The 25,606-nt window shown below is 43.0% G+C and overlaps 1 protein-coding gene across 1 annotated transcript; it reads left to right on the top strand.

Moving 5' to 3' along the window:
• Window positions 1–515: 515 nt before the first annotated feature.
• On the top strand, window positions 516–22,361 carry T265_02002 (hypothetical protein; the record flags this gene model as incomplete). Its single annotated transcript, XM_009166140.1, has 12 exons — window positions 516–799; window positions 1,764–1,828; window positions 3,446–3,634; window positions 9,308–9,562; window positions 10,107–10,227; window positions 11,869–11,960; window positions 13,680–13,780; window positions 15,809–15,848; window positions 17,617–17,889; window positions 19,718–19,867; window positions 20,674–20,905; window positions 21,777–22,361. The coding sequence occupies 12 exons, from the start codon at window positions 542–544 to the stop codon at window positions 21,837–21,839; spliced, it is 1,839 nt and encodes a 612-aa protein (XP_009164404.1).
• Between the last annotated feature and the right edge of the window lie 3,245 nt (window positions 22,362–25,606).

The raw sequence follows: 25,606 nt of genomic DNA, 5'->3' as shown, positions 1-25,606 counted from the left end.
GTAAACTCGACGGTGGGCTACCAAACTAGCTTTCGATTTGCCGTAGTCCCCCCCCTCCCGAGTCTCTACTGTGTACTGGTTGGCAGTGGTGCAGATGCATCAGCAGGGTCGTGTTGTTTACTGCCGAAACTAACCGGTACGTTGAAACCAAATAAGGCGGTTGGCCCCTCCTGGAGTTGCTGAACCCTTAGCTCACTTAGACTAACTTCTGGACTACCCAGTGGACTCCACACCCACCGACTGTTACTACGAACGCTGTAATAATGGTGTTATAAGTTCTATATGGAAAAATTCAAGTGTTGACGAGCAAAGAATTCTTTGCCTACCCTTTGCATTGTATTATCAAAGCATTTTTCCTGGTTTATCCAGCAATACTATGCTCCACAATTCATCAGTTTCTTCCCTCCATCTAATTCTGGTTAATCATTTTGGCCTTAAGAATGAAACAATTGGGTTTCCTGCCCTCATGCAAGGACGAACTGAAGGTAACAGTGTACTGCAATGTTTGGGTCTTTCCGAATTCCGAAACCAACACTTACAGATGCTCTTTTTTTTTCTCCCATTAGAAAATGGTTGTTTAGAATGGACATTAAATGTGGATCACATCAGTGCTGGAATTGGGTTGCATTTGAGTACAGCTGCTTTCTTACATTTGTCAATACCCTTTGGTTTCGTGCGTTCCAATGAAGTGGACGCTGGAAGTGCGGGAGAAGTCGTCCGCAACCCACCCATTCCCAATACCTACCTACGGGTGGAATTCGAACTCGTCTGTACTGCTTGTGAACTGATTTTGCGCCAGGTAAGTAACTAAGCCAGCTAGTTTTTGAGTAAAGGTGTTCTTCTGGTTCATGCCGTTCCCAGCGTTTGTTGAGAGAGTATGCCAGGAACCAAATCGTTGAGTGGTACATTGTTTTTCTTACCTTGGTTTGTTTTATAAAGGCCCCTAAGGAATGGGAAGATCGCTTGCGCAAGTGAAACGTTTTCGACAAATCCGGTAATTGATTCTTACGTTATAGGGTTCGCATCACTAGGCAGGCCAATTTTCGCGTTAGATTTCCTGCCCGCCCCGCATCATATGCTAGCAAGTTGCTTGATAAGAACCCTAGTTTCATATTAACCAATCCGGTGAACATCGACCACCAAGTCCATTGTGAAAAAAATTTCCCTAGTAATTGCATCGAATACCGCCTCATACGCACAGAGGATTGTACGGCTGTGTGAATCATGGTCGAGTTAGTTGGTCACCTTTTCATATAATGTGATTAATAGTGGATAGCCAGATCATTGAAGGGAGAACCTGATATTTACCACAGTACAAGATTAGATTTCAATGGGATATTTGATGACCACTCAAACAGAATATCTGACAATTCGCCAGTAGTTGGATTGCCCGAAAACTCAAGAGCTGGTCCGGCGGCCCTCGAGAACTGACGAGCGGGCGCGTAGTCATGTGGTAAATTACCTGGAACAGATGACCAAACGATCGTGTGTCCCATCCTTTTACGGCCACCTGATTCGTCAACAGTAGTGCATAAGACCCCGTGTTGCTGGGCTTGTAGGGACCCACCCACATCTTTACGATTATGCCTACCGAGATAGGATGCATGAAAATGCTCGAACGGAAATTTCAAGTGAGTGTTTTTGCTTGCGGGTGAGGTGCTTACTGTGACCTTGGCGTTTGCTTTAATTTAGTTTGTCTTTGGTAACCAGCACGCTGTGCGGTTAGTGTTTCTTTGGCTTTCAATACTGTCATCTATTCACAGCAACGTGACACCGTCAACACCCCCTTGATCCAGTGGTTGGGAAAGGCGGAACGTCAAAACTATACGTAAGTTCTCATGCACATCGCTAGATGATTCAAATTGTTATCACCCCCTCATATGATGCCCAACTATTTCCACAATGTCTCTCGATAAAAATCTTATGCTGACTCACAATGAATATCCTACAATCACAATAGAAATTAGGGTATTTTCATAAAGGGAAATGCTGTCAAGGTTGCTGAAAACTCTTCGACAGCCCATGACCTTCTTGGGGCTCATCAGGTAGGTGCAATCCCCGCGTTTCCATCAACCTCGTGTTCTACTTATGGGTTCAAGTAGAGCATAAGGTTGATGGAAACTCAGAGACCGCGCCTACCTGATGAGCCCCGAGAAGGGTGAAACCGGCCGTGGGCTGTCGAAGGGTTTTCAGCAACCTTGTGAGTGGTTTCCTTCATGAAAATATACTGCGATATCTCGAATATAGTGCCAACTGAAACATGAGGCAGCCTGTGTGCAGCAAATTCAGTTGCAGAATACCATAAACGAGAGATTCATTTGAGTCTCTCGTGAAAACCAAAGAGAAATTAGGGTAGTTTGATATGGAGTGAAGGCGGCGTAATATTTTTCCATCTTCGGCCTGAACTTCCTAGTCTGGGTTGTTGATCCACTGAATCACCAGTGATCATTCAGGCAGACGAGTGATAATGTGAACAGAGCGGACACATGCGCAGGTTGGATTGTGTGTATGGGGATGCGAATAAACATTTTCAGGCTTAGGTTCGGGACGGTGAAAGCCGGTCTCTGATGTGTGTACACAGATGATTTCAGTGCCTGAAAACGTGCTATCCAATCGACCGAGAGGATTTATCCAGATCGCGATACTGTGTCTGGTGAGAATGTGAAGAGTTAGTTGGATCTGATTAACACTGTTTTCGATATGTCGCCTTTGTTCCACGTTTCATATCGTATCCTGTTTAGCCCACCGCTAACACAAAGCTCTGCAATGACGTTGGCCCTATCCATTTGGTGGGTGTTCGCAGAAATCCAATGTGTCATTATGTAAACAGTCCGAATATTTTGTAGCGCCTGAGACTGCTGAGTGTATAGAGGTTAGTATGCCCATGATAGATGTTTGTGAGGTTCGCATCCATTACCCGTTTCTAAATGAATTACTCACTCTCCTTCCACGTGCGGTTCGCTCCAATGTACATTTGCTGATAGTTTTGGGAAAACGAAGCAGCAGGTTAGATATTGAATGGATTTATTGAATTCGTAATTTGCAAGCGCCAAAAATTCAAGGCAATGTTTTTCCATATTTCGTCCATTGTTGTGAATACATAATTTCTTGAGTATCGGACTTTCCTCATCTGAAGCTACAGCTCGTGCTTGTTGTAGCAAATTAACAAGACATTGCCTATGTAGGTGGAAGATATGGGACATCCCTATGTGTTTGTTCGTCGGTACATCAGATCCGTGGCTGGCATAGAATGACCCTAGCGATTGTAGAGAGCCGGTTGGGGTATCATTTGTGTAGGGTCGTTCAATACATGTCCGTCCACAAACGCCGCTTCCTCATTATTATGATTACTATCATTATTATTGTTACTATTATCACGAGATTTTCTGAATATTGATTTTTTCCCGTTGCTTCCTAATACACTACCTTACTTTTCGGTTTTCAGCTTCACGATTGAAGATTCTGCTGCTGTGAACTTCACCTGGGAATTTCGGAAAAAAGCACCTAATCCTGAAGTTTCACAAAGTGACCTGCTACTGGAGCATGTGAAGATCTATCAACTGGAGGTGACAAACGCTAAGCTGTTGGGAACCATTGGCTGTAGAAAATGCTTGAAAGGTATTCAGGATGGGAAGTGAGTATTCAGTGGTAATTTTACGTATCAGGGGATCCTAGAGCGTGTTACCGCCTGGAGGTAATTTTATTGTGAGCATGTGTGTTCGAATTCCCCATCATTCTCACGCTGGTACCGACCTCGTGCAATTTTGAATACTCAGTTATGTTACCTCACTTCGTTTATTACCGCAAATCATATGTTTGATTTGGCAGCAGAGAAAAGCGCGAAGACCACACTGGGTGTAGTACACGCCTAAAACAAGCTCAAATGTTTATACAAAGCATCCCTTTTATGAATATGAACTGTAAAGGTTGTGGGTTTTCGACCCGTACCCATTATGAAGTGGATGACAAACTTTGTTTGCTCGTAATCCAGTGGTTTAGTTTACACCAACTACTGAACATCTTGTTGCCCGTAGTAACTGTCGACATCAGTCACATTTGTATGTGTCCAACGTTTCGTAACACAGTGGTGTCCTAATTGAGTCACACCTTGCCAATCTGAAAGTGAACTCTATCTGCATTTCATCTGGCGCCTATAGAGATTCTACTCAGAGAGGTCGACTCAAAGCCGGGTGGTCCTTTGCGAAAATACGCGTTACTATTGGAATTGACTGAGGGAACCAATCCAAAGTCGGTTCTTTTGGTCTCCAGCGGAAGACCATTCTACACACCGTTTTGCTCTCTGGTCCTGGAGATATCGATCATTGGAATCAAGTGCACGTGTGCTGTCACTTGTGATTTCCATGGAGTGGTTCCTGTAGCTGGTCAACTCGAGAAATACTTTTGTTTGTCACGACAAAGGCAAAAGTGTTGCGTCAAGAATAAGGGTATGCAAATTTACAGCTGACCGTCTGTGCATCAATAAATCACAGAGGAATTCCAGTCAAGTTAAATACATTTAGCTTTCAAGGGAAACTCATCGGGTAACTGTTTCTGTTGGAGAAAAATGCCAGCCTGGTGAGTACGGATAACTTCCGACATTTTAGGTTTCCTCTTGATTCCAAAAAATGATCAATTCTTCACAGTAAAACTGACCCAAACGGGAAAACCTACTGAGCTGTACTATTTACGTGCTCTTTTTAACTACCACACACGGTTAGAATATTGTACGAACGTGTTCGCGCTTCAACATTTTTGGTATGCTTTTGCTGTGTGACAGTGATCCCTGTTAGGATAACTTGTGGGATACTAGCAATGAGCGAGACCCAAATCGTGGATAAAGACGTCTTGTAGAATGGACTACTGAAGTACCGTGCCATCTGCTGTGGTGCGGTCGATCTCTGGCGTCCCTGTTTGTACTTTATCCCACGAGGAAAAGAAAATTCTGTTTAGCTTTCACTGTTTGTAGGTTAACTTGTGCGGTTCCGTTACATTTAGTTCCGACTCAGTGTAAAACAGCTATTGTTAAAAACACTCCATGAATGGGAGCACTCCGAATCTAGAGGGCGTAGGGCGTGTCCGTACCCTAACTCTGATCTTTTTGTTCTGTCATTCAGAAAAGCAGCAGGTGAATTGTAGACTAATTCGATTGGGCCGGAGGGCAATCAATATACTGACCAATGCCAATATCCCCGGATATTTCATTGACATGTTGGAGTGTATTGATTGGGGTAAAAATCGAGGCACTCAGCTGTCGTCGCCCAACTTCCATCCAACTCTGTGGATTGCTGTAAGATAGGGGTGAATTCCTCAGCCACCGCTTGTAAGATCTATTTGTCTCCATCCGGGAAAAGGTAACTCTCCAAGACAATTGGGGAGAATCTGTGATAGTACCCATTTCAGGGAAAGAGAATTGTAGTGATTGCGGTAATTACAAACGGATCAACTTGACACCAGTTTTAACAGGATCCTTGCAGTCACTTTTCCTTCTTTGCTTTATGATGGTCTTTGAATTGTTGACTCGAGGGCATCAAGCGGGATTGTAGCCTGTTAGCAATTGAGCTGACCAAATCTTCGCACTCCGTGCTAGAACAACGCCATACAAATGGACCACTCATAGGAAAAGACACGTGCATTTCTGGTTGAACAGATCAGTTATCCCGTCCATTGGCGCGCACTTCGCACCCACAGAGTATAAAGTCATGCTCCTGGACATGCAGTCATTTAACATCCACTTACAATCCAAGGAGAGTCACTCGACTGGCGGCTTTTGGAAGTTGTATTAGTTCCGGTCGTAATGTGACACCTGAAGTAAATGCAAGAATCTGGTCATCTTTGTGACATATCCCTAAATCTCAAGGGATAATAGCCACTTTTTTGGAGCAGTTTTTACTCAGTTTAGCGTAGAGTGTAAACCTTAAGGGACTAAGCAAACCTGACGGTGGAGCCTAAAATTAGTAATCAGGGAACTCGTCACTGTAAGTGGGGCCAAAATTTGGGGCAACGCAGTCCTGTACTCATCGCCGCGCCTGCCACAGAACTGTCGCCATCAGTGCGTGGTCGTCAAGAACATTAGTTCTTACCAAAAAGTCTGAATTCCATACAAAACACTTTTCGCTCACACTCTACACACTAAACTTGTGGAAGCTATTGCATCCACCGTATAGCTATCTGCTGCTTGTCATTTATAGGATTGTTTGACAGGAAAATTTGGCAGCTGAAACTGTTGTAAAGTGGGCGGTGATCTCTATGTAATGAACTGCTATTAAGTTACAGTAACTGCAGACACATTCTTCCCACTCATCTTTTCTGGTCAAGCCTCTGAGTGTGAACCATTTTGCCATTCCAGATTTTACCGGTGCTTGTGACAGATCGTTATGTTGCACAACCCGCTGTATTCTCACTAACCAATTTCTTCAGTTGCTTGAGCCTATTACTTTCTTTGGCTGTTGAGTCATCAGCAACATTTATTTCTGGTAGCCTTGAGTAGCCCACCGGATAGCAAACAGAGAACTATATTTCGAATGATTCTTGGATGACGGTTCCCGTTCGGTCACGCTGCATACTTGATGTTTCACTAACTGACTCCAAATAGCACTATTTCGGTGGTCTTGCGCTATCCGGTTACCCAGCACAATAAATCTGGACACAGAGACCGATGCATGCCTGTGGTGTCTTAGTCTCCAGCACTAATTTTTCCAAGGACGCATGTGGTGTGATCCGTCTGGCGGAACGCATCTATATTTTCATCTTTGTGGGTGATGCGGGTGTTCAAGTTGGGCTGTCGAACTGCGTCTGCATGGTAGATTCGGGGTTAATTCCTATCCCGCAGATAAGTGGGAGTTACTCCCGATCATGTACTTGAAAATCATTCTACTGACAACACGATGTAACACTCATTTTTGTTGTCATCCTGTTTGTATTGCCGATACTTCTTCTTCTCGGGCAAATGTTCTGGTAATAGCTCCCTCTGCATATTAGGCATCTCAGTTTCCAGTAAACTCAAATGGTGAACCTAGCGGGAAGGTAACAGAATCCCAATCAGTTGAAAAAAATTTCAGAATTGTCTGCGAATCAGTCGTTTCGGAAGGCTTTGCTAAACAAACGGTAGTTTCTAACTGGGGGACGTTTCGCTTCATCAGGCAAGTGAGCAGGTTACCCATCAGCAATACCTCTTCAGACTTGCACACTAGATCGGTGTTGAATGTGAACTAAAGGGTCTTATCGGTTAGTGTAGTTGCTTCATTCTTACGGTTGATGGGTTGAGGGAATTTCCGATTATTTTTGATCGGTTTCGTTTCCTTAATCCTCTGGTTCGAGGTGCTTTGCTTGATGATTCACCTTAGGTGCCACTGGCCGATTTTGTTAGTTTATGTGTGCTTGTGGGTGCTACAAAAATTTAGTTGGGTGAATGTTGGGTGTTACTAAGTGCACTTCATACCTAAGCTATTTTTGCTAACGACTCCTCTTCCTGATAATCACTTACCACCAAGTGTTAGCTCGACTGATCCAAAACAGTTTTCCACATGCTTGTCAGTTCTCTGCCTTCTGTTCTATTTACACTGGTATACTTAACGATTTTCACCGCCTCGGCCATCAGTCTCTGTGGCGTGGACCCTATTCCTCGCCTCAAAACCTCTACGTTTTCTAAATCCATTTTGAGTTCCGTGTCTAGTGCATGTTTCGCCATTGTTTATTCTTTCAGTAAGCTTGATATTCATCTGCATTTCTTGGTGACCTGTTTATTTCTTTTCTGGGCTCTCCGATTCTGGCCGTCGGTCCTATGTAGATCTCAGTGCAGTCGTCGCATTTAATTTTGGTGATATAGTTTCTTGGTCTGTTTGTAGGGAAGTGTTGCTCCAATTACCATGGTACAGAGCGCAGTGTTTCTCTTCTATAAAGCTACTTTTATGTCAGCCGTGCTTAGTATCTTCTGAATGACTTCCGTTATCACTGGTTTATATAGAGCACCAACTGTCTCAAGCCATTCTGTTTTGGGTTTCGCCACAGGATCCTTCGTAATTGACACCTAATCCAATTAGTTGGATATCCACTACCCCGAAGTTTGTTCTTTACTATAATGTGGCCCGCTGTCCGATCAACTTTTTCTGTGCACGGGCTCTTGAGCGGCTAAACATCGACGCGGCAATACTCGCGAATACCGTCTTCGGATGGGCAGACGAGTTGTTCAAAATTGTCCCAATGTCAGTAAGCTTCTCCTACACTGTGGTTTTTTAGTTCTCCTCCGACCTTATTTGTCATGTAGCCTAAGAAGGGCAATGTACCCGTAGTTGCCCGTTCTCCATGCTAAACATGATGGCTAGATTCAGGCCATTCAGACAGTTACGAAGCTCATAGACCTTGTCTCGTTTCATCACGACGAAGTTGTCATCTACATAACGCCAGAATATGTTGGGTGGGCACGGGAAGCCGGCTAAAACTTTCTGTTCAACATCGCCCATAAAACTGTTTGACAAAACCGGAGATATCGAAGATCCCACTGCTATACCTTGTTCTTTTGTATAAACCAGGGACTTAAAACAAAGTGGGTGATATTCAGGCATGCTTCTATACCTTTAACTATTTCATCTACCGTAATTTGTGTCCTTTCTGAAAGAGTGGTATCTACTAGTAGCGATTGCTTGGCTACCAAGCTCTTCTGAAACGAAAAGCTAATGAGATTGTTTTCTGTGCATTCTTTTCGGTGTACTGTGGTATTTTACCATCATATCAGGTCTGTTACCATATTTATCCTTTTGTGTGCGGAGTACTCTCTAAGATAATTACGGAAAGTGTACTATCGACCGCATGTTTCTAAATGCATCGACAGTTATTCTGTTGAGTCTTCATATCCGGTCTCAGCAAACTTCATCGTTCAATCCTTTTGTTTCTCATCACTACAGCACTTTGGTGTGCTTTTGTGCAGTCGGTGTGATAGTCTTTCTTTTGCACGTGTGCTTGTCCGTCACTGTGCACAGCTTTCATAAACTGTTGGTTAGTCTACAGAGTGCTGATCTGATAAATATGACTCAACAGTTTTCTCTCAACTTGCTTAACAACCTGCAGTAGCTGGATATGTTGAACCTACGTTTACGTACACAAATTGTGGCATAAACTTTGGGTTTTCGCGACGTTATTCACCAGCCACGCACAAAACGTGCTTATTATCCAATAAATCTATTCGCAGTTCCATTGCGTCCTTTTTCACTCGCAAATTCATTGAATTGAGCGTTGTATCCATGGTGGTCTCCGTACACTTGAATCTATAAGCAATTTATGCACTTGTTTTACGCACCCCGGTTTTCAACAGATGCATCTCCTGTCCACCTGGCTTGTTCTACGCTTCTGCAATCAATGAAACAACGCGGCAAGAAGTTGTCGATTGCACCCAGTGTCCTGAGAACACGATTCTCCAGACTGATGCACACGCAACTCGCACAGTGTCAGAGGCCTGCATCCCTTGCGAGCCGGGAACCAAGGCGGTAAATCACAGTGTCTGCGTGGTGGATACAGCGCCGGTCGTTAGCAATGGAATGCTGTATAATTTGACCGAGCTGCTCTTGAAGTAAGCAACTTTCCGGTCTTTTTGTAATAAACGGACTAGCGGAATTACGGTCGTGTTGCTCATTCATCTATCCAATAGAAATCAAGGGACGTCAACAAGTGTTAATGTGGTAAGCTGTTTTAGTGGCATTAATGCAAAAAAATCAGGGGTTACCACAAGGTTGAAAATTTTTTACAGGTTACCTTCAGTTTATTTAGAACTCTGTGGAATTGAGTGGAGCTCAAGACAGACGATTGGTTAAAGCGCTGAATTGCTGTCTGGCATATTCGTTTTTGGAAACCGACCCCACCGATTCGACTGATCCTGCCTAGGCTTTCACAGTCTGACATTATCTAAGCCCATGTGGCTCCCTCTGGTTGGCACGGTAGGTTGTACCGAAAGGGTTTCACAGTTGAACGATTATTATTCTTTTGGTTTGTTAGTGGTCTATTGTCTCTGTTTTATTATCCCCACGGACACTGCGGCTTGTTTTTGGCTCTAGCTATCCAAAGCAGTTCTAAAACTCACCTCAGTGATTTTTTTCTTTTTTTGTCTTATGCAACAGGAACCGTACTGTGTATGGAGCCAATTTGTTCACACCCACTGGGACCAAGTATCACTACGAATACCACCTTTCCTTCATGTATGGTCACCCTGTGCGTTGCGTGGAGGAGTATGAATCAGTGGTAAGTTGAATGGTAGAATTTCCTCTCAGGCGACGTGGCTCACATAGTTGATTAATACGACCAACATTATTTATTAGAATAAGACACTGAACAGTGTCTCCGAGTTGTATGGGAAAGTAGGTTATCACTCTACTTCCTTTCGGTCTGTTCGATGATCTTTCCGGAGACTCATGCGCGTTGATTTCAAATGCTCGTAATTATCATCAATAATCGTCGATGTTCTTTCAACCGTCTTTGTTCATTCCATGAAGCCCTGAATCTAGTCTTTACCAGAGTTCCATCTTGTTTTCACCGATATCCGGTTCACTTTACCCGATAGATTGAACCTGTTCTAGTTGTCCTTTTCGGCTTATTCATGGAATCCGTTCAGTTTAGTCGTCTTTTGGTGGTGAGCCTTTTTCTTGCTTCCTGCTCCACCTACCTAATATTTGTGGTGATCACTTTGGGACAACACTTAACCAGGCATTCCCAACACTGTTTTTTGAAAACGATTCATTCCGTTGATATCTTATTTTGTATGTACGTTGACTTCCATCAAGCAAAAGATGTGCCAAATTACTACTTGCAGTGACTGTAATCACAAGGGATATCTCTCACTACTGTTTAAATCAAATGCTTGAGCCCCAAGGTCTGAGCGTTTGGTGTACTGAATTTACTTATGTGCGTTTATGAGAGTTTTTGCTGCTAAACTGGTCAAGGTTGGACGGACGTACTGGGGATTAGTCCTGTTTTGTCAGAGTTGATTGTGAGTTGTCAAAAGATTATGTTTGGGAGGTTTAAAGGACTTTCAAGTCTCTGGCCATTGTTATCTTAGGATTATCTTAGGATTTCACAATGAGACAGTCATTATGTACTACTGCGAGAAACTCTCTGAGACTAGCAGAACGTTCCTTCGGCGCGATCATTTCCTGTTGAGAGGGAAGACGAATATGAACCACACTCATTAGTTACTCAATAAAACGAGTCTGCCAAGTGGTCATTTGTGACGGTTTCCTGGTTTGTTGTGTCTGTTTTGTTTCGATAGCGCAGCGAGCAAACAATAATATGAGCGGACTGTGACGATATTTTATCACCAGCTATGTTGCCTGATCTCGACTGCTAGTGCAACGGAATAGCAAGAAGACGAAACCTTGGTCGCAACTTTAATGCTCCGAACAATAGTGATTTTCATATATATATATTCATAGTTTGACCCTGAAAAAAATACCGGAATTTTGTTTACACAAGATAGAGATATTGATATCCCCAACAGTCGCACCCAATCAAACTCGAAGGTAATCCATTAAAAGCCCCCATATAGATGTATGTGTGTGCGTGTAAGAGCAAAATGACTGTGGTCATCGCTTAGTCGTGACTTGCTGTGCATCGCCTCGTTCTACATTCTAACCTCAGTATGTTTGAGTCTGTGTGCTGGGTAATACCATAAGAGAGTGTCACACAATGTGATAAACATTTTTCGGGAAATGGATGTTCCGTTTTGTCTGGTCATCTTTTTACATCGTGTCTACAGATAGCGTAATCAATAAAGCCTATTTGAACGCAAAAATGCGTATTATGGACGTCTAAAGTGAATCCTATGCCGAAATTTCCCAGCGTGGACATTTAGTTAATATCGATTAACTCGGTTTGTCTACTTTATAGGTGGTGCACTACACGGAAGCGTTAATATGTCGCCAAACTATCGTACACGTACCTTCTGCGCCCAATAAGAAGCAGCGTGTTCTACCTCTCAGGTGAGCTGTTATTTTCTATTGCCATGAATTAGATTATGCAGTCTCTTGCAAATGCAATGTAATTGGTTTCTTCGGTCCGGTGGCGAACGGGCATTTGACAGCTTGTGTAACTAAACCTCTAGGACAAACAGTCATCTTGGATGATTCGCTTTTTAGTTAGATGTTAATCAGTTAGCTGCATACACATATGAAGAAGTGTGCTGATAGTTTGGAAAGTTTGGTTCGGTAATTTTCGTTTTTCCGAGTTCTGAGGCTTCGCCATGCTGCTTCAAAAAGTAGAATTTTGTATGTTGTTGGCGATGTTGCGTAATATAGTTTACCTTGGATGGTCTGCTTGGTTGTTGGGCTGTCTGCTGAGCTTGTCAGTTGTATTTCATCACCAATCCAGGTGACATCGTCAGTGCGGGTTTGGGTGGGTCAATCCCTTCTTTTTTTTGCGTGTGTTTACATAGTTTCTAAGCCGTATCTGCCAGCCAATGTAATTAGTCGCTCCTGAGATGGCTTTCGCGTAAATTCGTTGAATCTGGGTCCCGTTGTGATCTCATTTCCTCGTATATGGTTGGTTCGTCGGGCGCCTTCAATCCGACAGTTATGTTCCTCCGCTGTGACTGAAACGTTTCCTTCTTGCTTTGTCTTCCGCTTTCATTCCACTCGATTGGTTTCATGAATTACCTTTTTTCGTTATCTTTCTTTCGTTTATCTTATTAGTCGTTGTCGTAAAGTTGCTTGACTTCCTGTGTGGTTCGGAGTCTCGCATCTGTTTAATTCTTTTGTTCGTAGTGGCCAGTTGACTGGATCGATATGGATGTGTGTTTGGTGTACCATGCCACGACAAACTTCCATTCGAGTAGTTTCCATATTTTTCCATCTCATATGGCTCTGGTGAAGACGGTTACTTTAAATGTTGAGTATGCCATTTACACAAACGTTGTCCACGCTGTCTTATATACCCTGATATTTCTTTATCAACTGCTGGCCAGTAGCAAGTAAAGTGAACTGACGACTTCATTTTTCAATAATTGGATGACCAAGGTGCAAGCCATCACTAGCACGAAACCTGTATGACCATGAAACCACTACATGGCCAAGTGTGAATGCTGACTCTTCTATCTTACTATGTAGCTCTGGAAGGCGATATTTCGCATTGACTGTCCACCCATCTTCCATGGAAGTTATGTTGGAATCAAAGCATCACCGTATGTCAGGAATGATTTGCTGAAAAGTGGTCGAAGCAGCGAAGGCCACAAGAAATTACTTGTGTTCGGGTCTCATTATAATCCACATGGCATATCGTGTGTCTGACAAACATGATTTATTGTTGCCTCTCATTGCCACTGCTTTTGTTTGTTACTTTGATGGCTGACCTGTTTCTGCCCGGAATTGCGTACGGAGTGCGAAATTCTCTCACTATTAGTCCTACGATATATGGACTCGTTAAATTCGTGTTCAACGCCCTCAATGGTGTTCATGCATCCAAGGTATTGGATGCATAGCTCCCTTCCGAACCTCCCCCCCACTTACAGTCGCCCTACAGTGCTGGTATTCACGCACTAATTTATCAGCTCCCGCCTCTAATACGCAGCCACCTACCCTACCTCCCCGAATCACCGGCGAACGAGACTGTGGCAGCTACAGCCACTGTATGATAAGTACGCTGTTATTACAGCTGACAATGATGATGATGACGTGTTCAACGGGTTGCATTCATTTTTCCCATAGACTTGGGGATCGCCTTGAAATGGCTGTACAGAGCAATCACAGCAAACGATTTTGGGATGAAGTGAATACCAATTTGACGCGGGCTGGATGGACTGCGGATAGTAAGTCGATTCATGGTCAAATAAATTGTCAATACTGCAGCTAAGTACCCTTATTTTGTTGGTTTCAAAACACGTGAGTACTCGTTTTTAATCGGTAACGTCCCTGTCCTTAGGTCTACAAACGTGTCGTACAAAGGGCAACAGGAATTGGTTTAGTGACAAACAGTTGGGTTTTATGAGGGAGCTGTGAAACTACTGGACACAGCGGATAGTTACGAGGAGGCTACGAGACGTGTTTTCATGGAAAGCACTGTAGAAAAACTCATCGTTTCTAGCTAGTCAGTTACCGTTAATTTGGTCACGAGAACAAAATGATTGCGCAACTATAGTTTCGTAATTGTGCTGGCTTTTACCATATAAGAAACCTCGCTTCTCTATGGTCATTCGCACATCGACTGCAACTTCCTTTTGGCACTTGATCAGCTAATGGCTAATTTGGACAGGATTAGCAACGATTGCTAACTATCGTGCGCTTCGTAGACGAATTTTTCTCCCATTGTGGTCATTGTGGTCAGTTTTATGGCCGGAAACGTGTAGACGGGAATAACTGGTTCGACCCTGATCCTACTTACAGGAGGTATCTGGTTACTGCACAACACTGGGTACTGCGAATAATTGTTTTCGCCAGTCCCGGTTGATGAAAAATAGAATAAAAGCTTAATATGCAGTAAGGCATACGGTAAAAAATTGAGGGTATGCAAGTCATTAACCGGTGTTAATTAAGAACCGCGGTTAGTCGACCAGAGTAAAGTCAATGTTTTCACGTGACATTTTTGACGTCACAGAGTTGTTGAATGCAGTCGAACGGTGCCCGTCTCTACTGTTGCGAGTGCATTCTCTCGAACGACCTTGAAATGACTTTGTGACACTCGATACATCAGCCGGATTGACTCGTTGATTTGTATCGGTCAGGTGAGCTGCTATCGTGTTCGTCATGCATCGCTTGTTCGGTTCAACTGCGTGAAGATAAGTGCTGAGCAATTCGTCCAACCGACATAATTTGCGGAGCATTTACAAACTAATGAATATATTACTACGGAAGAGGCCTGTACCGGCACCTTATCCTCGATGTTTTCACTGAGCGTTCGATCGTTATTGAGTGAGGTCCTTAATGGAGTGGCATCGAACTTTCTTCTGATCGAGGTCGTCAATTTCCTGTTGATTGTTTCAGAAGCGTTATCACTTCTGATTAATAGCTTGGTGTAAATAGGCAGCTTCAGGACTGTCTCTTCTCTTCTGTAATGTGGATACGCATTCATTGTGTTGTTACCTTTTATTAGTTTTTAGTTATACCATGACCATCCACTGTCTTCGTTATCATTTGTTTCAAATGAATATTTATTTGCCACTGTCAGGTGAATTCTGATTTGGATTGTATGTGACCGCCGTGATTACTAAAAGATCTGCACTCTCTTTCATGATTCATTGAGCATTCTTTCTCTGCCAAAAGACCGAGAGGCTTCAGAATAGTTTCATGAGGTGCATGTTGGTCTGAATACTGATTGACGTACAGGATTTGGAAGATTCCTTCCAAATTATTTTTCCTGGGACGAAGGTTAGCGGGTTGCTACCTGAGGGAAGTAGGCCACTTAAGGGGGATGTTAATAGGACAAAACGTTGGTTACTGTTGAATCCCTCCAGCAAGCTGAACAACCTAGCTTGGTGGGGAATACCGGGAAGTGGCAACCTATGATATGGTGCTATTCCATCATGGAAACATTGGAGAGTTCCAAAATGTCTTTCGATGAGTGTAGTTCTTGGAGAATGGGTCAATAAGGAATGTTCCTTGTACATCCCGAGCCGCAGTTGTGAATGTTCAGTTGTATTTAACTGTTCCAAGAGCAATAAACTCTTAGGGTTTGATGGCTACACAATATATTAGCCCTAATGTTTCTTTGTAGTTACGTAGAAGCCTGACGCTGAAAGAACAGCGTGGCTGAACTATCTGGTTTATTTTCAAGCTACCCATTCTTGTTGACTGATGGAATGTCTGCCTAATAGAAAACTTCGTTCCCTTACGTTGATTAGGTGTTGGAACGGATCTGCATTATATTTTTGTGGCCAGCGGGTAAGTCCTTTTATGCATAATCGAGGCGTTTCCTATATCTTCCACTTAACTTGCACTGTAAAGTTATCTTGGACTTCAAAGAAGCCATGGCTTCTGTAGGTAGATGCCTGGACAAGATGGAATGCTATTTTACTTTTTCAAGTATGACTCATGCTCCTATCCGGCTCTCCTCGTCGTTCAAATGCCTGCATTGTTCAAAAGTTTTCGACCTGAGATTTGCGAATTTTGCAGCTATTAACAGAGGTTTCGTCCTATAAATAAAGTTAATCTATACTGACAAGCCAAGAAACACTGTGCGGATGTTTCTTCCTGTTTAGGTTTCAGGAACGCTGCACATATCACGAAACTCCATGGAGTTACGAACCCGCGACCTCACGGCTAGTTGTCCGAACACTTAATCGATCGACTACGAGCGGCTGATCAGCAATATGCGTAACGTGCACTTCGACAGAATATAGTGCCACTCATCCTTCAATCGTGGAATTCACGCCACAAGGTCGCGCTTCTAGGCTGGAAGGTTCACTGATCTTTTTCTTTTTTTCTTTCGCTGAGTTACTGATCTGTAGTCACTACGATTGTTAATTGCGCGCTCCAGATCTAGGAACAGAGATGACGTCTGGAATGGCGCTGTATTGTTATTCCACAAACAAACTGGAGTCGCAAAATGGTGACTAATGAGCTTGGATTTTGCTCTATCCAGGTAGAAAGTCTCTCCTAAGAATTTCCGATTTCTTTATGCAGTTTGTAATTCCAGTGTGCAAAGTATCTCGTCGGTTATGTAAGCCGCGATGACAGATGCACACACCACGGAATCGTGATAAGTTTTCCAAGTTGCGTCATTTATGACGTCTGGAACGGAGACGGTAAGAACATACCTAATTTGTGCTTGAAAAATTACCACTCCGGTTCCTTCCTAATATAGTGTTTTGGCGTTGTTCGACAGGTAGGCTGCAGTATATATTACTATCGCTGACTGTGATGATGGTGGCAATGATGATGATGAGGATGACAGAAAATCATGTGACAACGATGGCGTTCATACGTCTCTGCGTTTGTACTTATCAAATGAGGTCTTGTGAACTCACCCTTATGCATGACCTTTTCGGACAGCTGAGAACGGGCAATGGTGCGCGGGTGGAAGAACGGATGCAGCAGCACAACCCCCCGCCTTTTTCAGTCAATTGATTGTAGTTATGGGATATAGATGACAGCATGATTCGATTTGTTTCCCGAAAATATGGCCTGACACTTCCTACACGTAATAGGCTGTCTGCACTTACGGAGGTACGAACAATGCCTGGTGTGTGTGGGGTGAACTGAGACCGCTTGAACGTGTTAATGGCAACCCAGAAAACACGCACATTGTTTAATTGGCCGGGTTTTGTCCGGAGTTAGCCCTTCCAAGAATGGAGTCATATATACTCAACTGAGAAAAAGTGGGATTGAAAACGCGCTTATTGGGGGATCAGTCCTAAACGGGAGCCATTGTGGATGAACGCATCCATCATTGCTGATGAAAAAAGTATGACGATTCAACCATGCCATCGCATATTTCCCCTACATGCTTTTACGTCACCTTTCAGTTGGCACCCGATCACCGGTCACTAAGCCAAATTATCATTTATTTGTCACTGTTCCATAGTAGTTGAAGTCTTCTACAACGTTTACTTTACTGCTCATGGAAATTATATTCTCCCTTGTTTCATTAAGTTACCCTTTTACCGAACATGGCTAACTTAAAACCATTTTACCCACCCAACGTAACCAGATCATCGGAAAATTGCCCTTCCGGCGTCCGAACGGTTGTCACATTCCGATGTGGTTTGGGCCAATCACTGCAGTCCCTGAACAGTTCGATGTTTAACGATGAAGGACAGCTGGAATTACCGCCCTCTTGCCCGGATGCCACATGTGACGGATGCACCTACCACTTTTTGTGGCGCTCTTCTCATGCCTGTCCGATCTGTTCTGAGCGCCAAATTACACGGTTTTCCGGCGAGTGTCATTACGGATCTCGGCGTGTGTATTCCATAACGCGAGAGTGAGTGCGACCATCATGTCAGTCATTCCTCCCCTGCGTAGCTTGTTGCGAATTATTAGTGCCTACTTGTTAGTAGTTTGAATGTTTTGGATGGGTGGATGTCACCAAGCCGCTCCGTTCGTCATGCCGTTAGTACCAAAAATCTCAGGAATTTCGTCGATGTCCTAGCCTATAAGTTTTCCCAAACCATATTGGACATATTGCGTTGAATACCTTCTTTTAAGCCCTATCAGGTAAACATCACTTGCCTCAGCAGCGGCGACACTCGCCATAGAATTGACTACAGGGACCCGAGTGAAGCCGAATATTTTACAGCTTTTCGATGTGGATTTTAGGTTATACATCTCAGATAGGTGATGCAAATCAGTCTGACTCAAGATTTCACTGTGATTGAATGAACCGTGACCACTGCGTATTGGGTACACTGAAAAATTCTCTTGCTAATTTTTGTTCTTGTCTGTCGGGAGCCGCCAACTTTTTGAGGAGCCACGATGCGAACGTAACGTGAGCGCAAACCACGTGATGTATTGATTCCGTTCCATTGTGGAACTGCACGTTACCGAACTCTTTTGTTCACCCCTGTATTACTACCAGGAATTTCTTTCGGAGAAGACGTTACATCCGCGCTATTAGAATTAAAATTCGTCAGCAGAACTCCCATTCGACTTGTGAACATAGTACAAGAGACGTTGTTCTTTGGACTCTGCTCCCACTTCTGACTCAATTTGGATGCGAGTTCTATTCACTTATCTTTGGAGAGATTTGTTTTCAGAGTTTTCCATAGAGTTCTGTGAATTTTTTAAGCACTGCTTAGACATAGTATTGCGTGTCAAAATGATGTATAGGCCAATTCTGGTCGGTCCAGTTTGATTTCATAGGTGAGTACAAGTTAGGATATGTGGCGCTTTTCATTGTTTGTTGGTAATAGTTGACATTTTCGTTTGTTGCTCAATTATGACTAATTTTTTTCCTCGGTTTCCATAATCCATCCACGATCCCCTTTCTTCAGTCCAGTTATCGAACCGTCTGGTACGACTGTATGTCAGAAATGTCATTTAGTCCCTGAGGATTTTTTCATTGATTTGATTCCTTATTTATGTTCACGCAAGTCTTGTAATCACTGGCCTCGGTAATTCGGAAGATGATACTGCGTCTAATTATGATTTTTCCCCGCTTCATTTTTATCTGGAAACGGAACAAGGTGACCACTTTTGATTCCTGTATAGAATTCGACCGCTCCGTGGGATGTTTCCCCATCACATCCACAGAAGAATCTCCATTATCACTGACCACTCTGACCACTTTTAATTCATCATAATTTCACCGTTCAACGTTAATAACAACCAGTGCTACTTGTGCTTGATAGTTAACACCTTCTGGTCCTGCCGGGGATGGCACTTTCTTTCATTTGCCATTTCATAAGCTGCCAACTTTCGCTGCCCTAGCTGTGTGTTAATCCGCGGAGCGGCTTTATGTTCGTGTGTTCATACAGAGAGGACTCACGAACACTCACTAGACACACTCGCTCCTGGAACCCAATTGGTCTCCTGTCATCTCCTTTGCACCATCTTGTACAGCATGGTTTTCTTGCATGTTCATTTCAAAGTTTGCTGTCTGAATTTCCAGCGCAAGTCAATTTCCTTGTGGTGCATTCAGTCCCTTGTTCCATCAGTTAGGTTGGCACAAATATCTCCCCTATTCGCCAACCATTACAAGGATGAGTTGCTATTTTTCGATCAAATCAAATGGCTCACTGTGTTATTCATCTGCACCGAACCTAGTTCGTTCAACAATCTAATTTCATGCTCCACCGTTATTTGCTCCATAGACCATGTCGAATTCCAACGGAGCTGCTGACTGCTCAAGAAGTTCCCTGTCCGCTTCTTACAACTACCCAGATTGTAGCCATCTTCCTCACTGGTTTCACCCTCATCACTCTGGTTACAATAATATTTTCGTGTTACCAGAAAAACAAAAGGTGAGTTGTAATAGTTCCCCAGACGCACGCGCACCAACTTCACGCATTTTTTATGGCTTGCGTCATTAGCTGACGCTTCGAAACTTGGCTGTAGGTACTGGTGCAAATGCCTTGGGTTCGCCATTAGACTTGCTTCCTAGTGCCCTAAGGTAATTTCATTAGTGTCCTCTCTACCTGTCCAAAACGATGAAGCGATTCCAAGGATGCTTTGGGAGTAAAAAAGAACAAACAATTTACAAAGAATGAATAAGGGTAAACGTTTTCTTATGTCCTCGTTAATGTGTTTCGTGGCACTCTAGTTTTGATGAGCAAACCTCATAACGCACGTATACATCCTATCAGTCAATTGCTCTTGGAAAACCAATTTATTCACCTCTTTTTTCTTCGTCCGTTCCCACTTCGAATTCCCTCAACCATCGACTTTCGAACTCCAAACCCTACCAACCAGCAATCAGTGAACATTTCATTTAGTTTACACCAGAAGGCCAATTGGATGAATCGCTTTCATGTGTTCGAAATCTGGCGAGCTTGAATTGACCAATAAATAGTCCTTAACAGCGGTTTTCCTATTACTTGCATTTCTGTGGATTTCGGCGTGACGTTTTTTTCACACGGCGCGCTACCCATAACCGATTGGCCTGCTCTACCGTGTTCAGTCATTTTAACCTTAACTTGGATTCTCAGGAAGGCGAAACTCTCCAGTAGTATGATAATCAGTGCTCTATGATGTGCACATATCTTGGAGTTTAGCCTAGTTGTCCGTCCGACTTCTTTCAGCCCAAGGCTCCTCTGTTTCCAATTTCCAGACTGGAGTACAAATACATGAAGCTGGTTCAAAGTAAGGGAGGACTTGGACAACCCACAAGCTGTGCGTTAGAGGAAAATGAGGAGGACAATTTGGACCACTTCGGGCGTCGTGCAATCCGGTCGAATAATGTGACGAACGCTGCTTTTGAACTGGAAGCTAGCGGATCCGTGAAAGCGCCACCTTTGGCACTTAAAATGCCCTGGCCAATACTTGGACCCATATTGTTTAAGGCAAGCATCTTTCTTGTTTGCGTACACAATGCTAACTCTTCACTGCATGGAGTATCCTACTTTAGAACACTGATTATCCTATTTGTAGCTATTAGTTCGTACAAAAATGCGCTTGTATTATTTAAGGTGTCGTTACATGGGGGACCATGTACTCATCTGGTTCCTGATGCTTTACACCGTTTCCGTGCGCGTTCGTTTACCTACAGAAAGCAATTAGGTCTTTACAAAGAGGTTACCAAATGAGAATTGCTTTCGCTTAGGAATTCGTTATTCAGCTAAAGCAGTCACTCATGTTCCAGACTCGTGTAAATACTTAAATGGCTACATTCCGACTTGCATTAGTTTTTTCCTCACGCTTAAAAACACTCGATTTTTTCTACGGTAGAGTAATTTGAGGGTACTTTACATCCGGTTTACTTTTTTGTCGTTCCGCATTAATTACTGCGTGTTCCGAGGACGCGAAGCTAATCTCTCAACTCCAAGGTCTACTTTCACCAATATCGAAGAATCTGGCAACATGTATTGGTCAACGAGGCATGGTATTGACTTGTCCGGTGGTCCCCAAAATGAGCCGCGGGATTCCCGTTAGAAAAATTGTTGTAGAGTCTCATGTTAATAGATCCTTGGGATTATAGTTTGGTTTTCACGGTAAGGGTTCTGATGACTCTAGACAGATCCTATCGGTTGACCCATTTTTTGACACTCTTACTTCATCCAAACACTGGTCCCTACCCACAGTGATCTTTGTGGATGTTTTTGTTGCTTCTATCGACTGTCTTGATTAACCGTCGATATTGTACTGTAGTACAGTGTACACTATCCAAAACTTGACCGCACAATATTTTACTCTCCCATCTGTAACACTTTCTAGAAAGGAGACCAACAAGATCTACACCCACTTCCGGAGAACGAGGTGCGTGGTGGAGTGGCGTGACAAACTTGCGTTTCTTGTCCCAAGCGAACCTGGAACATATCAGTCACTGTGCACCGTCAGTTTAGGTTCACTGCACTATTTTATCCCTTTTAATGCGAGCTTTTACAACCACTGGTTGCATTGGCATCAAGCAGTGTGAGAACACCATGTCTCATCTTTCTTTATCTTTGTACGTTTAGTGGTAACCCGCAATTCATATCGACGACTGCATCTCTTTGCGATTTCTGTTGGCTCTGCTCATTCCATGTGTTTTTCATCTGGCTGTGACTTCATTCAATCTGCGCTTCTGTTTTTAGTAGCCCAACTTTAAATTTGCGTGTTTTTTAGATAAGCTATTCGATCGAATCCATGGCCTGTTCCTCATGACTCACCATTTTTTCTTGTTTCATTGTTGGCGGTTTCGTTAAATATTTGTGAGTTTGAACACATGTTGACTTTTTATGATAAGTAAGCGCGTATTCGTCATTGTACCCGTTATTTCCGCCATGTCGATCGTGTACTAGTTACCAAATTCAAATAGCTAAATGACAAAATTTTTTGCTCCTTTGAGTGGTCAATCAAATAGCCTGATCTAGCTTTTGCAGCTTCATCCTTAAACTTCGAATTTACGGGTTGGTACCACCAATTTTATCCTACTTTTTCGCTCTGAGGCCACTAAATGATACAAAATTCCGTCAAGCTGCCCAGCACCGACAGGGCTGACATGTATGGAGTCAAACAATCTATTTGAAGCGACTCAAAATAATTTGCCGACATCCAGATGTTTATTGCCGGTAGGACATATATGTCGCGCTGTCAATTTCTGTTTTATCCTTCTCAACTGCGAGACGCAAAATACAGGTTATACACGAGGAAGCAGTTAGAAGAAACAGGAACGGATAGGCAGTCAACAATACATAAAGCCGATAATTTAAACCACCTTAACCGGATTTGAGCATAGCGTGTGGACCGGATATAAAAGAAGAGTTCTTAAGGAAGACGTGGTTTATTACGTTTCGTCAAAGCACTGTACTGGATTCCGCAGTATCGTTAGACTTTGTAGACTCGCGGCACTCAAGGCCGGAAAGCAACCAGTTTACGTATTCATGTTCAAATTTGCCTATTCAAGCTGAATTTATACGATGGTATTTCTGTTGCCGGATATTGTAGCCTGGTCTAAATGTTTGAAGGTCGAATCGTGACCCGACGTCTTCAGCTATCTAGAGTCTTCTGCAAACTAGTCAGCATCTAGTTCAAGAAGGCTCGTTTTATCTACTACTAAGTAACCATAACCGGAAATTACTTCCACAATGAGACCTCACTCATCAGAGTTCTACCAGCACTGTGAACGGGAAGTCTTGAAGTGAGACGTTTCTGACTTCCATGTTACTGGGTGTCTGTTTGTTCCAATTTGTTGCCAGTGCTTTGTCGTGCATGAACTGCATTTTTAGATCTCATGACAGAGGAGACTGAAAGATATATTGGCATCATGCTGTCAATATCTTCGTCTGTGATGACGAAGTGGACGAAAGAAACACAGAGCTTTAAATGCGGACACGTACAGCATTTTTGTATGGATGAGGAGATGACAGTCTTTGAAGCGCAATGGTGTGTTTTATTCTTATTAGATCTGTAGACCATGAAGAGTTTAAACTAGTCGACAAAGGGTTTTTTTGTACGCGTTACTGTTTGTTTTGTATATACCGAACTTGGCTTCCACGTAGCCCAGTGGCATCCGTGACGTTAAGTTCGCGAGTTGAACCTACTAACGGTCTACAAAAGAAATATTGGTGTCTCCCACTTCATTGTGTACTTCCGAAAGATTGATTATTTCTAAGTTCCGAAATTCAGTAAGAACAGAATATCTGATGTCCCATCCCAGCACGGATAATAATAAAACAAATACTTCTAATAATAATAATCGTTCAACTGTGGCGTCGTTTCCGTGCTTACCTGCCGTGCTACTTCGAAGGAAGCTCGAGGGATAAGGTACCTAACCCGGGCAGGAACAGTCGGGATGCCGAGGGTTGGGTTTGAACTACGGACCTGATCAATAATTTCGCTCAATAACTACTGAGCGACCTCGAGCTTCTCGGAACGACTAATTAAGATCATTCTTGGTCGCAGCACATTCAAGCAGTTATTCGACTTTACAACGTGGGTGGTACCAAATACTGAACAACAATCGACTTTATTATTGCACAGTTGATGACATCCATATTATAATTCAGAAGATATATGCACTAATAAGTTTTTTTTACTATGATTGACGTAAGTAAGTTGCAACGCGTATAAAAATAAATGCAATGGGAAATGTGGAGCAAGTCAGCAGAGGAACTTATCGTTCGTGAAAGTCCCTTGGTGGCAATCCGGACGCCCGGAACGGCTACAACTTTTTTGGGATGCGTCAAAGTAACTTACAAATGTTGAACTATTTGTGGTAGTCTCATACTAAAGTGGCATCTATCTCAAATGTCACAACTGTCTCAGTTTTTCACAGAATTGTCAAGCAAACGTTTAGATGACGTGTGCCTAATATACGGAAATCCTTACTTTCTCGCATTCAGTCAGTATCATTAACAGTCTTAAATGAAGGTTGTCCCGTAGTCCCGACAATTGAATTCACGCATGGTACTTGGTGAAAATCGCACTACTATGTCGCGACCAGATTACTACTTCTGGATCACTTGAATACTTTTGTACTAAAGAACTCATCCCGACATAAAAGTTGGCAGTACCGTAACTGCCGAGATCGGCTGCATTTGAAGCTACATTGACACAATTTGGCTATCGGACATTTCGTCATTTACCCAACTACTTGCACAATGTCACAAATAGTAGACAGCAGAGTTGAGGTGTACTTTGACGCAACATTTGAAACAGACTCATAACTATGGTGTTTTTTCGCTGTCGTTTGCTGTTAATGTGGTTATAGCATAAGCGTAATTCATAAGGTGCACGTATCACGACCACATTTTCTCGCTCAGACATAGTGCTGCTGCAGTGTTGTCACCATGGCCAACCTCAAACCGTCGGTAGTTTGACGTTAAAATTCCTCGCGACCGGATTGCACGAGAATGACTACAACTGATCGATCACAGTTTGATCTACCGCATTTTGACGTTGTTTCTTCAAAAACCTACAGTTAGGCAGGGGTTCCTATCATTATCTTTACCAGGCACGTTATCACAACGATTATTTAAAAATAGCGTCAAAATTTTGTTGAGGATCTCGTATCCTTATTTTATGCGACTTGAGCTTTCTGTTTGTCTTCCCAGTAAGCTAACTCGGTCTATGGTATTTCGAAAGGTGTTTTCGCTAACAATCCACTAGGATGAAATCGAGTATTTGCAAAAGCGAATTGCGGTTAGGATCGCTCAAAGTTAGTCGTAACTGTATCATTTTCCGGTGCTTTATTTGCTTGCAAGAAACAATGAAACTTGTTGAAATTTCGTACACCTGTTACAAACTTTTGAGAATGAAACATCACAAGTTATTGTTGAGCATGGTTAGATGATTTCAAAGGTAACAATCTTGAGGTACACTGGTCTCATAGTCGTCCTTGAGGCTAACAAACTGCTCGCACTAAACGTTTTTCCAACCTAGTAAACTTTCCATCTTTGGGAAACGATTACTACGAAGCGTCTTTACTACTCGACTCAATTTTCACTAAAGATGAACACATGCGTTTTCTAATCGTCAGACTCAAAATATTCACCGGATCAGTGCATGATTGATAAAAAGAGCATTGGGTTTCTCCTGAGGGCGAGATATTACACATTCTGTCG

This window comes from Opisthorchis viverrini (assembly GCF_000715545.1).
Source record: "Opisthorchis viverrini unplaced genomic scaffold opera_v5_22, whole genome shotgun sequence".
Taxonomy (NCBI): Eukaryota; Metazoa; Platyhelminthes; class Trematoda; order Opisthorchiida; family Opisthorchiidae; genus Opisthorchis; species Opisthorchis viverrini.
This window is presented reverse-complemented; position numbering and strand designations above follow the sequence as displayed.